The 16524-nt window shown below is 38.4% G+C and overlaps 1 protein-coding gene across 2 annotated transcripts in view; it reads left to right on the forward strand.

The window, feature by feature from the left end:
* Window positions 1-16524, forward strand: part of LOC134630749 (protein unc-13 homolog C) — a 110439-nt gene that overhangs the window by 49329 nt on the left and 44586 nt on the right. For both annotated transcript variants that reach the window (XM_063478368.1, XM_063478360.1), the window contains 3 exons: window positions 7907-7996; window positions 8786-8914; window positions 15359-15492. In XM_063478368.1, the coding sequence (XP_063334438.1) occupies window positions 7907-7996; window positions 8786-8914; window positions 15359-15492 (353 nt within the window). The remainder of the gene's footprint in view (window positions 1-7906; window positions 7997-8785; window positions 8915-15358; window positions 15493-16524) is intronic.

Below are 16524 nucleotides of genomic sequence, written 5' to 3' on the forward strand. Positions count from 1 at the left end.
TTGTGCGCCTATTTATTGTGTGATATTGGTTCATACATCAGGGTCATTTGCCTGGACCTTGTTCCTGAACAGTGCACATCAGGCATCTTCTTTCTGTGAGCCTGACTGTCCGGCTTTATGTAAAATTTCCTGGTTGACTTGTTAAAGCCATAGCATGAACGCGTTTGATGTAAACTGCTCTCACCATTATACATTATTACACGTCTCTATGACCTCACTGGCATGTTGTCTTGCTTCTGCTCTATGCTGTTTTCTCCCCAGTGATAGATGTATCACTGACTACTGAAGTAGAAAAATATATTGTGTATAAAATTACGTACATGCAAAAACCAATATTTATATAGGTAAATAAAGAAAAACAGATATATTGTTAACCATATTCCAAATATATAATACATTGCAATTTAACATATCTCAATGAATGTGTCCCAAGATCTGCAACACAATGTCTGCATTAGTTTTATAATATGTTACTTTTAATTACTTAGTGAATTAGGAGCTCAAAGACTTTCTGACAGTGAATGTCAGAAATGCTGTTGTACACATGATTTCTGAAACTCTGGGACTATCATGACTTCTTCCTCCAATAGTTAATTCTCTCAGTCCCACTGTAATAGATCATGTTAGATTGTTTTATGATAATTCTCCATCTTTGTATTTTAGCTGTTCAGTATCACCATGATGACCATATACAGTCAGGTCCATAAATATTGGGACATCGACACAATTCTAACATTTTTGGCTCTATACACCACCACAATGGATTCCAAATGAAACGAACAAGACATGCTTTAACTGCAGACTGTCAGCTTTTATTTGAGGGTATTTACATCCAAATCAGGTGAACAGTATAGGAATTATGACAGTTTGTATATGTGCCTCCCACTTCTTAAGGGACCAAAAGTAATGGGACAATTGGCTTCTCAGCTGTTCCATGGCCAGGTGTGTGTTATTCCCTCATTACCCCAATTACAATGAACAAATAAAAGGTCCAGAGTTCATTTCAAGTGTGCTCTTTGCTTTTTGAACCTGTTGCTGTCAACTGCCAGGATGAGATCCAAAGAGCTGTCACTACCAGTGAAGCAAGCCATCATTAGGCTGAAAAAAACAAAACAAACCCATCAGAGAGATTGCAAAAACATCAGGCGTGGCCAAAACAACTGTTTAGAACATTCCCAAAAAGAAGGAACGCACTGGTGAGCTCAGCAACACCAAAAAACTAGGAAGACCACGGGACACAACTGTGGTGGATGACCAAAGAATCCTTTCCCTGGTGAAGAAAACACAACAGTTGGTCAGATCAAGAACACTCTCTAGGAGGCAGGTGTATGTGCGTCAGAGTCAACAATCAAGAGAAGACTCCACCAGTGTGAATACAGAGGGTTCACCACAAGATGTAAACCTTTGGTGAGCCCCAAAAACAGGCAGGCCAGATTAGAGTTTGCCAAACGACATCTGAAAAAGCCATCGCAGTTCTGGAACAACATCCTATGGACAGATGAGACCAACATCAACTTGTACCAGAGTGATGCGAAGAGAAGAGTATGGAGAAGGAAAGGAACTGCTCATGATCCTAAGCATACCACCTCATCAGTGAAGCATTGTGGTGGAAGTGTCATGGCGTGGGCATGTATGGCTGCCAGTGGAACTTGTTCTCTTGTATTTATTGATGATGTGACTGCTGACAAAAGCAGCACAATGAATTCTGAAGTGTTTCGTGCAATATTATCTGCTCATATTCAGACAAATGCTTCAAAACTCATTGGACGGCGCTTCACAGTGCAGGTGGACAACGACCCAAAGCATACTGCAAAAGCAACCAAAGAGTTTTTGAAGGGAAAGAAGTGGACTGTTTTGCAATGGCCAAGTCAATCACCTGACCTGAATCCGATTGAGCATGTATTTCACTTGCTGAAGACAAAACTGAAGGGAAAATGCCCCAAGAACAAGCAGGAACTGAAGACTGTTGCAGTAGAGGCCTGGCAGAGCATCACCAGGGATGAAACCCGGCATCTGGTGATGTCTATGTGTTCCAGACTTCAGGCTGTGATTGACTGTAAAGGATTTGCAACCAAGTATTAAAAAATGAATGTTTGATTTATGGTTCTTATTCTGTCCCATTACTTTTGGTCCCTCAAGAAGTGGGAGGCACATTTGCAAACTGTTGTAATTCCTACACCGTTCACCTGATTTGGATGTAAATACCCTCAAATAAAAGCTGACACTCTGCAGTTAAAGCATGTCTTGTTCGTTTCATTTGGAATCCATTGTGGTGGTGTATAGAGCCAAAAATGTTAGAATTGTGTCGATGTCCCAATATTTATGGACCTGACTGTAGTTCACCTATTTTTCACCTTATCAAGTTATATTTATCCTGGTATATATCATAGAAAATTACAATGAATTCTTTGCAATAGTAATGTAACTTAAATTATTCTATAACTTGTTGATTATGTGCTGTTTTTATTGTCAAATTAACAAAACTGTTACTACCAGGTCATGCCGATAGAGAGTGGTTGTAACAATAACTGTATGAAAGTGTGCAAAGACAACAGTTACACAATTGTTTTTAGTATCATTGTATGGGCGTTTAAACAATATTAATGTTTAATTTTTAATATAATGGTTTTAATCAATATAAATATGAATATAGTTAGTTTGACTGTCTAGTGGTTTTGCATCATTGTGCATCCAAGACATCCTAATTTTTTTATGTATTGTCATGAGATGTGCATTTTAAGAAATGTTGATACAAAAAGAGAGTAATTCTTCAATTGAGACTGAGACTCTTATCTGGATGCAGATTATTTTATATTTTAAATTGAAATTCTAAATTCCAGCATATAATCTTTAAGAGCAATCCTAGAAGAGCTCATCCTGCTACATACCACATACTTAGTCACACACTCATTTTTTTCACCATTTTCCTTACCCTCCATACCCTGTGCATGTAGATTTGCTCACATCCAGTTATACAATACAAACACATATTTTTCTCTCTCCCCCTTTTTCTGCCATGTACACACAGGTATGCACCTGAGAGCAGGCAGTTCCACGCTTCTCTCTAGCTGGAGGCAGGAAACAGTGAACTGTAGCTGAAAGATGACCCACTCACCTTTAATGTAACACAAAAGGCAATGTGTCGTTAAGTGGGTGATTGCTTCAGTTCCCCTGTTCTTTGCCATAGCCATCAGTGTGAAGCCACATGTGATTAAAGACACACCCGAAAAGCAGCAGTGTGCGCCTAAACGTTAGACGGAGAATGAAGTTGCAAACAGTGAGGGAGGGATCGCGAGGATTTGGAAAGAGAAGTGGATGAAAGAAGCAGAGAAGGAGTTGGAGGAGAAAGGATTTGGACAAAGAGGGAGACATTTGGAAGGAATGAGATGGATTTGGAAAGAGCGGGGAGGAGTAACAGATGACGAATGAAAAGTATGGGTGGTCGACAGAGAAGGAGAGAGAGTTAAGTGTAGGAGAGATGGCCTCTCTTATTTTCAGATGGCCTGGTCATCTGGCAATGACACGTTCACTGAGAGAAGTCACAGTATATCGCACTGGCTTCACCTGCCAGCACTGCCCTGCTGCTCTCTTGTCAAACCTGCCACAGACCAGTGGTTCATGCACACACATCCACATCCACACACAGTTTATACCTTCTCTTTCATCCTCTCACTTTCTGAAGCCATCCCACAGAGCCTGCCTGCCACTATTGGACGGTAATAAGATTCAGATCTGGCTTCTCCGCCCGCTCACAGTATGGATTTCCCTATAATGACATTCTGAGGGAGATCGAGTTTGCTTTTGTAAAACAGAGGACTTGAATCAGCAGAGAGGGAGCCAGGTTGCAAGTGCCACTCTACATTTTGCTACATATGCATTTCTTCCCTTTCAACTTTAGTCTGATACTCCTGATACACGGTGACACCTCATATGGCCAGTCTGTCCCAGCTGGGATTTCACTGGGGTTCACTGGGTTGTGCATAAAATCTCAGTATTTAGAGCACGATGTGGGCTGAGTTTGGGCAGTTTGATATAAAGTGATGTTTGTTCAGTGAGCAACACTAAGTCTTGTCATATAGTCTCAAAATGAAACTCTGTATAGTAGAACTTCATGCAAACAAAAGTTTTTTCTTTCTGCTTCCAAAACCTGTGGGAAAAAAAACCTAATAATGCACCTGTAGCTTTCCACAGCACTTTTACGTCAGCTTTCTTTACTAGCACTATCTTTTTTATGGATTGGATAAAGCATCAAATGAACAAAACAAAAAATAAATGCTTAACAGTTAATACCAACAAGATTTTGTTAAAGCATTTGCATTTATTCAAACATTACCCTTATATGATTCCCACATAGCACCCAAACATAATTTCAAAGCTTGTGAAGCAACATTCAGAAAACAAAAGCTACGCCTGCATTGTTGCGCGCATTTAGAGTAATCTTGTTCTTTCCAGAGCAGAACCTGCTTAATCCAGAGCCAGCCCTTTGAAATTTATGGCAGAAAGTGTAAAAAATCCAAGCGGAAGAAAAGAGCTAGTGTCACCTTTCACAGAATGCAGAGGATAAGAAACTTCTGTGCCAACTGAATTTATTTATTGAAAGGGCACAGAACGAACTAAAGTGGAATGAACGAGATACTGGCGTTCAATGTTCATAACCTTGGCTGTATTTATTGTGTAGAAAGGGCTTAGAAGTACTTTCTTCTATTTTCTGCTGCTCATCCAGAGGTGGGTCACAGTGGCAGCAGACTAAATAAGTTAGTCCAGACATCCCCTTCAGCAGCATTTGAGCTTGTCCTTGGGTCGCTCAAGGCATTTTTAGGTCAGATGAGGAATATAATCTAACCAGTGTTCTCTGGTTCTTTTTGGGGTCTCTTATAAATTTGACATACTCAGGAAAAAAAACAAGTTCAGTATATTACGGCATAAACCTCAGTCTACTTGAAACAGCAAAACAACTAAAAACGACTTTTATTGGAGGTTAAGTTAGGCCTTTGAAAATCTAAAAGAAAAAAAAAAAATCTAAAAGGTGTATAAAATCTAATATGCAAACCCTAAATGCAGTATTTATACCTTATAGAAATAGGCATGCAAATGTAGAGGCGCATACCACATGTCTTCATGGTCAGAGTGTATTGTTTCCAGTTCAAAGATCCCATGATGTGTTCCAGCGCTCAACAGTGCATGACTGCTTTTGATGTCTTTTACCACCCAATTAGCTGGACTTGCTCCATTCCATACCTGGCAAAAATAAACATTTGAATTTTCTTTTTTTTAAGTGGGATTGTGTGAGGTACTTGTCTATAGTTTGGGTATTACCTAAAGTATTGGTGTTTGGCAGGTCACGGGTTTAGAAAAATAGACTGGAGGAATTTAATAATTTGAATTTAATGGAAACTTAACATGCTGCTGTGACAGGGAGAGCAGGAAAAATGTGGTTTTTTTTGGTATCCAAAGAACAGACACATGTAAAATCAGTGTAACTGTTCACTGTCTGTGGAATATTCGAGCCTTTCCTAACATCGGTCGTACAGTGTACAGGGTATTGTTTACAGCGTCTGAGCTGAAATTTTAAACGGTTCATGTTGTAAATGGTAGGCTTGCTCTAACTTTTCTTTTTATGTGTTAAGCAGCTAGTGTTTTGGAATTTTGAACTAATTGTAAGCACTGGCCCAACATAATTTTCAGTATACACTAGAGCAAAGACAAAGAACTAAAAGCTAATCAGCATCATTCAATCCTCATTTCATCTCATAATGGACTTTCTGTCATCTTTGTAAGGCAATGCTTATGTGTTTCTTCCTGGAGCAGAGATGAATGCTTAGATTTTTAGTATGCTTGTCTATTTGTGGACAATAAATCTTTTTTCTCCTTTCTTTTCACTTTGTTTTTCTGTTGATGAGCTCTTAGTTGCAGCATTGTGTTTTCAAGCATAGTCAGAGTTTGAGCTAGACAAAATTCTTACACCACCACTGTTGCTCCTGTTAGAAAGACCTGAAGTTAAGAGCAGCAGCACTTGAACAGTAATAAATGAGTGATTTTGCAGATTAGAATTTAACATCTTGCACTCTCTAATTGACAAGTATGGGCCATTTTGAGCTGTTTAAAGTAGCCCGCTTTTTAGAAATCCCTTTGCTTTACACAGGTGTAGTCAGTAATAAAGTCCTTTTTTTGTAAAAACATGCCAGCTGCATTCAAAACTGGCTGTCAGATATCAAATTAGATTGGTAGGTGAGGTCATAATATTTGAATGTAGATGCTATGTTCTGTACAGCTGCTAAAGTGAATGTCAACAAGCACTTGATTTTACTTGACATTAGTCACCATAATTACACACCTATATTACAATTTTAAGTTGAGGAAACTGCTGGAATTAATACATTTAAAATATTCCCTAAATGCAATATGAAAGAGTCATTTAATTTTATAACTCAGCAATGGATCAGACCTCCATTATCACTGAAAGGCAGACTGGCAATAGTGAAAATTGAACATTTCTGGAGTGCAGTTTAAGCTCTTTCTGAGATGATTTTCTTCTCATACCAAGAGTTGTTATTGCCTCTTTTGTTAAAATAAGAAACCACAGATTAGGTTAAATGTTAATTGAGAAATTCATCAGCCTCAGTGGATTACCTTTGTTTTTAAAGAAATGCTTTATAGAAACAAATCCTATCGCAGTCTTTTAGTTTTACTCAGTACCAACACATAACAACTAAAACACATACACACACCAAGTTTCAAGGCTATGGTGACACTGCAGTATAGAGCAATTGTTTCATAGGTACAAATGTTGTGTTTGAAGGCTACATAAGAAGAAAAAAGAAGGCAAAGGAAGTGACTGATGACCATGTATTTTCCCAATAACTCTAAAAAAAGAAGTCCCTTGGCAACTGGATAAATTTAATTTTGAAATGTAAACTGAACGCAATCTTTTATCTAGAGAGAAATGATGAAACCCTCAAAGAACTGTATTGTTCATATAAAAGGCAGCGACACAAACAGCGTTTTATCTGAAGAAGAAACAGCCCCTACTGATTCTCTCTTCTCTTTTTTTCCCACTTCAGCAGCCAAATATAGAATACGTGATCTACATTTGCTTATGCAAAATGTGTGTCAAGCTTGTTTGCCTGTAGACATCTTTGTTTATTGGGGGCTACACTTTCACCACTAAAACTGACTTTTCCTGTTAATCACGGGTCTAGAGAAATATACTGCAATGTCTCGGTAGACTGCCGACTGACTGTGAGGCATTAACAGGTCATCCGCATTTTATTCTGTTGGATAGATTAGAGACCTGCCTCTGGGTTGTGTTTAACATTACTTATTAAAAACCTCAATTGTCTATTGTGTGTATTCCTGGAAACCCAATCAAATTCTGTATGCTGCTGACATCGTTAAGATGTTAGATGAGTTTTGCCTCTGCTGATCGTCTAGCATAAAAAAACCCTCCTGCGCTTGTGCTGTCGAGCCTAAAGGCGGCGTTAAGATTTGGCTCTACTTCCTGAGTCTCCCATGTGCATTCATCGACAAGGAAGAGGACGGATGGAAAACAAGCAAAATTTTATTAGAGCACTGAGAGAGTAGGAGAAGTAGGATAATGTATGGGGCAGCGATGCCTTTCTTCTGAGCTGTCAGGGCTTTATATGCTCTCCGTCACGGTGCTTTGCACTGCCTGATGACTTCATGGCCCTGAAATAGAGGTTTTCATCAGCAGAGACCTCCCTTGTCCACTAAACGATTAGACAGACAGTCATTTCGTTATGATTGCTGGGCATTGCTCTGTAATCAATTTTAATATTTTGGCGTGAGCGATATGACGTGGTAGTTGGAGGTGTGTGACGTTACATGGCTGCTTCCAACAAGATGTCCTCTCTCCTTATGTCATTTTTCTCTCTCTGTTTTACATCAGGATAATTTCCCTGCGGGAAACCCAGAGCGTCTCCAAGATCTGAAATCTACTGTTGATCTGCTGACCAGCATCACGTTCTTCAGGATGAAGGTGTGTTTTTATGTGTGACAGTGAAGGGTGGATGGGCAGTGGACAAGCTGAGGGGTGAAAGGGGAACACAAGGATGTAATTGAAGAAAAAACTGAAAGAGACATAAACTTGCAATACATGATAATGGAGCACTTTGCATACTTCTGATATACATTAGAATTTTCACCTTCTACTCCTTAAACCTTCTACTACTTAAAAACCAAACCATTTATTGTTACACAACCACATGCGTAGAGGCTAAAGCAGTGGAGTTGTGTTAAACTTCATTCATCAATAAACAGCTATGTTTGTTTCCTCTACCTCCTTCAACCCCAAGAGTATGCTGACTTGTCTCCTGCTATATGAAAAGCACGGCTCCATCCGACGTTCTTTGTGGGAGTGGGGTTGTAGCGCTAGTGCACTGAGGCATAGCTAAGATGGCAGCTGTGAGCAAAGGAATGAAAACTGTCACTTTAGGTTACCAAAGCTTTCATTCTGTGCCATAGCCATGCTGAGCCTCACTGTGTATACAGTATGCACCGCTGCTCAAACAGTGGAGCCCCTGTGTTAGTATGTGATACACTGCACATGTACCTAAATGCTAGTTCACTTACATGTCAGTTACTATATATATAGTACATAGAGTAGGTTGCCCTTTTTTGCACAAGTGATAAGGTGTTGATTAGGGTTGCTAGCATTATGTCTATTAACTGGATGATTTTCATGTTGAATGAACTGCTAACAAAACTAGGATGTTTGAATGTGAAGGCATAATTTTTAAACACTGTATGTATTTCTGTGTGTTTGCAGGTGCAAGAACTCCAGAGTCCACCAAGAGCCAGTATGGTGGTGAAGGACTGCGTCAAAGCCTGTCTAGACTCCACCTATAAATACATCTTTGATAATTGTCATGAGCTATACAACCAGCTCCTTGATCAGGTAACTGGCTTGTAACTCTTTTAATGACACTAAGGCCTGTACTTTTAAACTTAAATATTCCTAAACAGCAAAATCAGATGCTATGCACAAAGTGTCCAACACATGAGAACGCTTCATGCTAGGTCTCAAGCTGTGTACTGGTAATCTTCAATGGCTTGCTAACTATACACTAGTTTATGCTACACTGACTGCTTACTTTTAAAGCTCCTCAGACATGTTATTGGCTAAAGTTAGCTTGTGATACAGTGAAAGAAAGATATGGTTTGAATAATACAGTACCTAAGTCGCACTGGATTATAAGGTGCATTAAGCGAAACAAAACAGTCAGATAAGTCAAACTTTACTCATCTCATTCTTCTTGCTTCCTCCACTTCGGTACTCTTGATTCATTAGTATTGAATTCTCTCCGGCTGCTCTATTCTCATGTTGTTGCAGTATATTAATGACTGGCCTCGTATTGTGGATGGATTGTCTCAGTTGTTCTCCTGACTGAAGTTTGGTCCGTTTACAGCATCCTGCCATGCGATTGCATTTGTCTACAACCATCGGGAACCCTCACGTAACTTTTATCGAGTGGAAAAAAGTTAGCGTTCATCCTCCAGCTTCACTGTGTCTGTTATGCTAACATAGCTGTTTCGCTAGCGATAATGTAGCACATCATTATATACCAGCTTGCAGAAAAAGGGTCGTCAATTGTTGAGGTTTTGTCTGTATTATTGTAGGGTCTCTACCTTACAATATTAAGCCGCCCAGAGGCGACTGCTGTTGTGATTTGATATTAAGTTATATGTAAACCGCTAAAGATAAAGTAAAGGTTAGGGTACAGTAATGTAGTTATGCATGGATTGTTTAATTCAGAAAAGAAGAAAAAAAGAGGGTCAGGTGGCAAGTTGCTTAATCACAGCACGGTTCATGTGCAGGGCATCTGCAGACCTGTGCAGTTATATAACAGCAGTTTGTGTGTAGACCTGCTGCAGGAGAAACACTGGGGTCAGTGAACACTTTCCGATTTTCCTCCTTCCAAAACAGCAATTTTAAAACACATTTGTTCACTAGTATTCTGGAATGGGATTTGCTTGCCACCTGTTCAGCTCCGTAATGTTTTATTTATTTTATTATGGTTGCGGTTACTTTGGCCTCCCTGGGCTTGAAAACTATAACCTATCTGATGGTGGCCCATTCACAGGAGAAAAAAGACAATTTCTGCAAAGATGATGGGTTTTTATAGATGGTACACACAGGGTAATGACAAGTACTGTAATAAAAATTTAATGTGCTGATTGTTATCATAATGATTTTTTAATGTAATATTTTCCCCATTTCTGAGTCTTGATTTGACGAGTAAACACAGTCTGAGCAACAGCTGCTAAATGTTAATGAGAACAACTCGCAGTTCATGCAGTCATTCGTAATTTACAAGCTAGCAACTCAACATCTGCTAATTAACTAGCAAGGCACACACCAATAACTAGATAACTGGTACTTAATTGAGTTTTACTGACATCAGTGTGAAAAGTACTGTAGAAGCAATAGTAACAATAACATTTAACGTGGTTATTAATTCAGAATCATTTAATTTCAAGTTAAAAACTTTCTTTTAAAAACATGTTCTGTCAAGTGTTGGCATCTGTCTGACATCACAGCTTTATCAGGTAAAACCTCCAGCCTATAATAAAGGTGACATCATGGTCTCCTTTTCAGCTTTATTTTGCTTTGTACTGATGTGTGACAATGCTGGAAAGTATATTCAATCCCGCATGGCTGGAAATCAATAGTCTATATATCCCCCACAGACATTTATCAGACAATAAAATGTACACAGCGTCTATTGCAGACTTTGTATAAAAGACTTCAGCCTTGAAAAGGAAGAGTGTAGGTGGAAAACAGCCGTATAAAGCACCCAACCGTCTGGAAGATCTTACCTTATGTAAAAAACAAAACAAAAACAAAGTTTGTCAACTGTTTTGAAGATTTTTTTTCTCAAGTGTCGCCGCAGATAATATAGTACCACAAAAACAAGGTTCATTCTGAATGAGGTTTTTTTTGTGTGAAACTATGATATCATACTACTATTCATATAAAAATACTATGCAGTATTATTAGTACTATGAGCAGCATTTTTATATTGAGAACTGGCAGATGCACCTGTTTACGTACTCAAAAAGTAGCTTCACCAAGTCCTGCATTATGTTTGGCTCTTCCAGACTCATTTCCGCGTGCTAGTTTACTTGTGCTTTGGCCTCGCCTGAGTAAATAATCAGTCAACAGGCAGCTCCGCTGATTATTTTACGGTTTACTTCCCAGGGAAAATGGCCTTTACATCACAGAAGATAATGTCTTTTTAGGTCGTAATAGGGTGCAATCTGCTCAAAAGTTGAATAATAAGTTTCCTTTGTTTAAACAGCCTTAGGGGTTGTAAGCAATTACCAAACCGGTGAGATAGACACTTGGTGCTAATTACGTCTTCGTCCACAAGTTTCGCAGTAGACAGCCTCTCTATCAATGTTTCTTCGGTGGCAGAGAAAAAAAGGCATGCACTTCACCCCAAAGTAAACCTCACTGTGATTATAAATTATGTTCACATACACCAGGTAGCCTTTGGCCCAGCAGATAGAACACATCTCAGACCCCAATTCTCCAGTTGCTAACAGTGACTGAGTGTGGTGACACAAGAGCTGACACAGTGGCCAGGCAAGCAGAGAAATATCCCAGCCACAACGAGGAATCTTGCATAACACGACAACAAAGCTTTCTGCTTCTGCCTGGGTGTAAAATGACTCGGGGGAGGAGGGGCTGAGGGAATCTAGCTTAACTGTTTCTTAAATCCTGGCAGTAAAGGGAGGATTTTGAAAAGCAAGATGAAGGGGAATTGGAGGGAGGGCAAAGAAATCACAGAAAAGGTTTATCCACTATGGAGGAATGTGGAGCAGCAGTGATGGTGCACGCACTAGAAATATCTGGTAACATGCACATGCATCTTAAATAATGCACATATGTACGCACGCGTACACATGCCAATGCAAATGCTAATGCACAAGAAGACAAATGAACAGAAGCTGTTTGTTGTTGTATGGGGAGGAAAGGATTCAATGATTGTGTGCAACAGGAACAAAAGAGAAGCTAGAGCACTCCGCCACTCATCTAGCAAGCCTCTCAAAATGATTTGATAGGTAGCTACATTACCTTCATTATCACGTATTTGCCAACAATACACAAAGGGGTATTTAAGAAAAAGATGCTTTTCGTTTTCAGAATCGGTGTCTTTAAATGTATTTTTCACCAACGCATTAAACATACAGCCATTTCTCACTGTGCCTTAAAATGCGTGGAAGCAGTTTCAGTTCCACCCGCAGCTCATTCTCTTGGGAATTTGATCACATTCTCTGGGAACATCCTTCAATCAGAGGCTCTGTAATTTGTGTCACATTGCGAGAATTGATGAGGAGCCAGTGGTATGCTAATGCTTATTTCTTCTGCATGGGAATTGCAGGAGCTAAACAATAAACATAAACCACTGGCTACCCCCTAGAGGAGTTATACACGGCTATCAATATTTCTGCTATGCTCCCACTACCCCGTGCAGCAGAAGTAGAGAAACTGCACTGGACTCTTAGCTCACTGTCATATTGACTTCCTACTGAAACTGAGAGTCAAACCCATGGGTGCATAGTAAAAAAAAATAAAATAAAATAAAAATGACAGAAGTTTCTTAATCACTTTTGACAATGGATTTGTTACAGTGGATTTTTGTACCTACTTGAAGTGAATACCAATAAACAAAGGGAGTACGCACAACATTTTAGCTTGCTGCATCAGATTTAGCAGGGATGACACAACCTTCACTGTCCTTCGTATATGCATATACTTTTGCACACACAAATACACACACAGATAGGCTTTGCATAGCTGACTCACTACCTGCAGAGACATGTGTTTTATTATTCGTGTTTCCAATTTTACAGAAATTTACCTTCCAATACATAGTGGCATGTCTCGCAATGGTTCAGGCCTCTCACATTAAACCATTGCCTTTCTCATTGAAGTGAGCATCGCTATTCTACCAAAGTACAGATAGAGGCCAATAAGGATTGCTGGTCTGTTTAATGTAGCTTTGATTAAAAGTCAGAAATTGCTTTTTTATCCAAATAAATTTGACTTAATGATTGATTTAACAAGTGCATCTGCCATTGTCATTTGTTTGTCTTAATTTCTGATCACACTGACCAGCCTAGTTTCACTTCTCATTCATAGCCATCTTATATAGATCGTGGTGTAAATGGAGTCTTTGTATAAATGAACACAGAACAGCATGTGCTCAGTTCAGTAACATCATTAATAGATCAATCAACACAGCGTGATTCTGATTAATGTTTATGCTTTTTTTCTTACTGATCGGTTAATCATTAGTAAATCTTTGGTTATATTCATGTTTATCATAAATATAACCAATTATTATGTTCATAATTGTTTATTGAAAAATTGCAGTTGTTTAAAAAAATATTATGTATTATGTGCACCTGTAGACATTATTTGGATGGCCATTATGAAGTTGAACCTGTTGTTTATAATAATTGTTTTCAAAAGTGTAAAAGTAGACAGATGGAGTGCCATAAATAACAACACCAATCATCAGACCACAAAGCTGCAATTTGTTTCATTTTAAATTTGTTGCTTAGTAAACAAAATATATTTTTTAGATTTGGAAAAAATAGTGGTTGGGTTAAAATAAACATATTCACAACAATAACCCTGTATACTGAAAAATAAGGGTACTCGGCGTATTAAAAATGTGATACCAAGGGGTCCTGTGCAACCATACATATGTGAAGAAATAGGACTGAGACCAATCGCACTGTTGCCATGACAGATGTGTCACTATGTGGATGGATGGATGGATATAATCAGTACGATAGAAGCTTTCATTGAAGAAGTAATAGTCTAATCTTAGTGCGATTCTTCCCAAATGCAGTGTCAGTGGGACATACCAACACCATGTGACTTATATCACTAAATATTTAAAAGGAGAAAATTCATTATTAGAAACAAGTTGATTATTGTAGGGAGGACTGTATTGAGGATTTATGGACTCATCACATTTCTGTTTCCAGAGCGCTCCTATTTGTGCTGCACCCAAAAGTCAATATGTGGAAGATTGTTAAATAATTCAACCTAAATTATTCAACGACTAATCTGAACATTTTCATTTTTTAACAAAATTTTCTTTTCATCAGAAAGACATTTTTGCTTTAGTCATAAAGTGCATGCAAGTTGTTGGAATGTGCATGGCTTCCTATTGGGAGTGCATGTCCACAGTACTGGGTTAGATTTTTCATTGTCATTGTTGTGTGTGGGTGTTTAATCATTTGTGTGTACGATGCAGTTCTCTCAGTGTGTGTACGTTTTTGTCAATTTGGAAACTCAGGAGTGTTTTGCTGTTTTCTTGCTGGTTTTCTATAAAACCTGTTTATGATAAAGGGCACGACAGGGACAATTACTTGGTGACTAGAGATCAGTGTGGACGCACGCAGTGTGGTGTGAACAGATGGCAGAGTCAGTGAGAGGTTTGGATTCAACACCTTTCTCCCCAGTATAGCAAGAGATTTATGCAGTGGACTTTGACTCACATTTGCATGGGCACACATTAGATATTGAAACTGAAAGGTTGTTGTCCTTGATTTACCAACACACCTTGTTACTTATGGTTATAGGCATTGTAATTTTATCCTCCAGCTCCCAGAAACCTGTGGGTGGAAGAAACTCAGTGTGGAGACATGCTGTCTGAAACACAGTGCAATAATGTCACTGTGTGCAGGGAAGCCAGAAAAAACTCAGAAATGTGTGTTTATTATAATTAGTTCAGTTAATAATCTACCTCTCGTGGGATAAGCCAGTGCAGTCTTATTTCATGCTGAACACAGAGCACACTTATTTATTTATTATTATTATTATTATTATTATCATCATTATTTTTTGCATAACATGAGCACAGAGTAAAAGGATTTGGTTACCCTGCTGAGCACTTTGGGATGCCTGCCACTCTTCATTTAACAACTCTCATGCCCACTGTAAAATGTAAAACTCATTTACAATCAGAAAAGCACCTTAATTTACCGTGTCTTTGTTTGGATCTAAGACAAATACACTGCGTGTCTCACAGCCATCTTCTTTGTTGCCTAGCAGCAAAACTTCACTTTACATTAGGAGAACAGCAATGAAACAGATTTAGTTACATTTTTTTTTTCAGAAAAAGAGCATATACTAGTCGTGTTAGGTTCAGGTTCCCATTCATTATCAAAGCTGTTCACTGCTGATGCTGAAAAGAGAACATATAAATAGAACATTAGGTCATTATAAAGTAAAAAGAGTTTTTTTGTGTTTTGTCTTATTGAAATTTCATTATAAAAATGCTTCAGCCTCTACCTTAACTTTCAATTTTTCCTTTAGAGCCGGAAGCAAGACCTTCCCAGGGAGGAACAGGGTCCATCGATAAAGAACCTGGAGTTCTGGCCAAAACTCATCACTCTGATGGTCTCTGTGATTGATGAAGACCGGACAGCTTACACCCCTGTCATTAACCAGTATGTACCTCTTTACTCGACAATATATGCATTTTCATCTCCTTGCATATACACTGACGAGCCTTATATTTTATGATTCTAACCGTAACATGCTACTTTGTCCTGTTTTTCAAATTGCCTGAAGCGATAAAGGGCCATCCTGAAAAATACATGTTGTGACAAATAAACTTTCACATAGTGAGGTTTACAGTTTTTCTATTCTTTAGGTTGTGGCATGATGTGTTACTTTTTGAGATCTCTTCCCCCCATTTTTTCAAACAGGTTCTATTAAAGTGTTTTCTCGATTCATTAGGTCTGGATGTAGTTATCCCTGGGTGTGGCTAGGGAAATTATACTTAGCTCTCCAAAGAAAAAAAAAGGTTAATGTCAGTTAATTTATTAATAAATTAAACAATATTTTGAACACTGCATTTTTTTAATTGCTCAGGTTGTCTTTGTATAAAAATAAGCAATTTAATATAATATATTACATGCATTTTATTATTATTTATATAATAATATATAGAAGAAGAAGAAATCAGAAAGGGGCAAATATGTTTTTTCTTGGCACGCTGAAGAAATGCAGGGTGACTCAAAACTGCACAATACTACAGTACTGTAGTTTATAAAATAAACAAATTTCATGACCTAAAGGAAACAGAGTGTCATTTGCCTTTAAAGAAAATAAGATTAAATATATTTCCCTCTTTCTGCCTCGCTCATACATATCTGCTCAAATGCCTCCCACTTTTTGTTTTCTCCTTCTTCTTGCTGATTTACGATGCTTATTAAGACTCTGTTTATGCCCTGAGCTTTCTCTCCTACACTGTCTAATGATAGATTTGCAATATTCATGCCTAATGCCTCCACATTCCCCTGGTCAACTTCCAGAGTGACAGCAACTCAGATGCTTTTTCATGATAAATCCAGGAGGGGACTTGTTGCCTTTAAATAGGAGCCGCTGCAGCCATAGGGAGAAAAATGTTAGTCTGTCGCACTGTGTTGAGAATATTTACATGATGAAACTAGCCTTGAAAATTTCACGCCTTTAAA

The sequence above is a fragment of the Pelmatolapia mariae genome, linkage group LG1 (genome assembly GCF_036321145.2).
Source record: "Pelmatolapia mariae isolate MD_Pm_ZW linkage group LG1, Pm_UMD_F_2, whole genome shotgun sequence".
Lineage (NCBI taxonomy): Eukaryota > Metazoa > Chordata > Actinopteri > Cichliformes > Cichlidae > Pelmatolapia > Pelmatolapia mariae.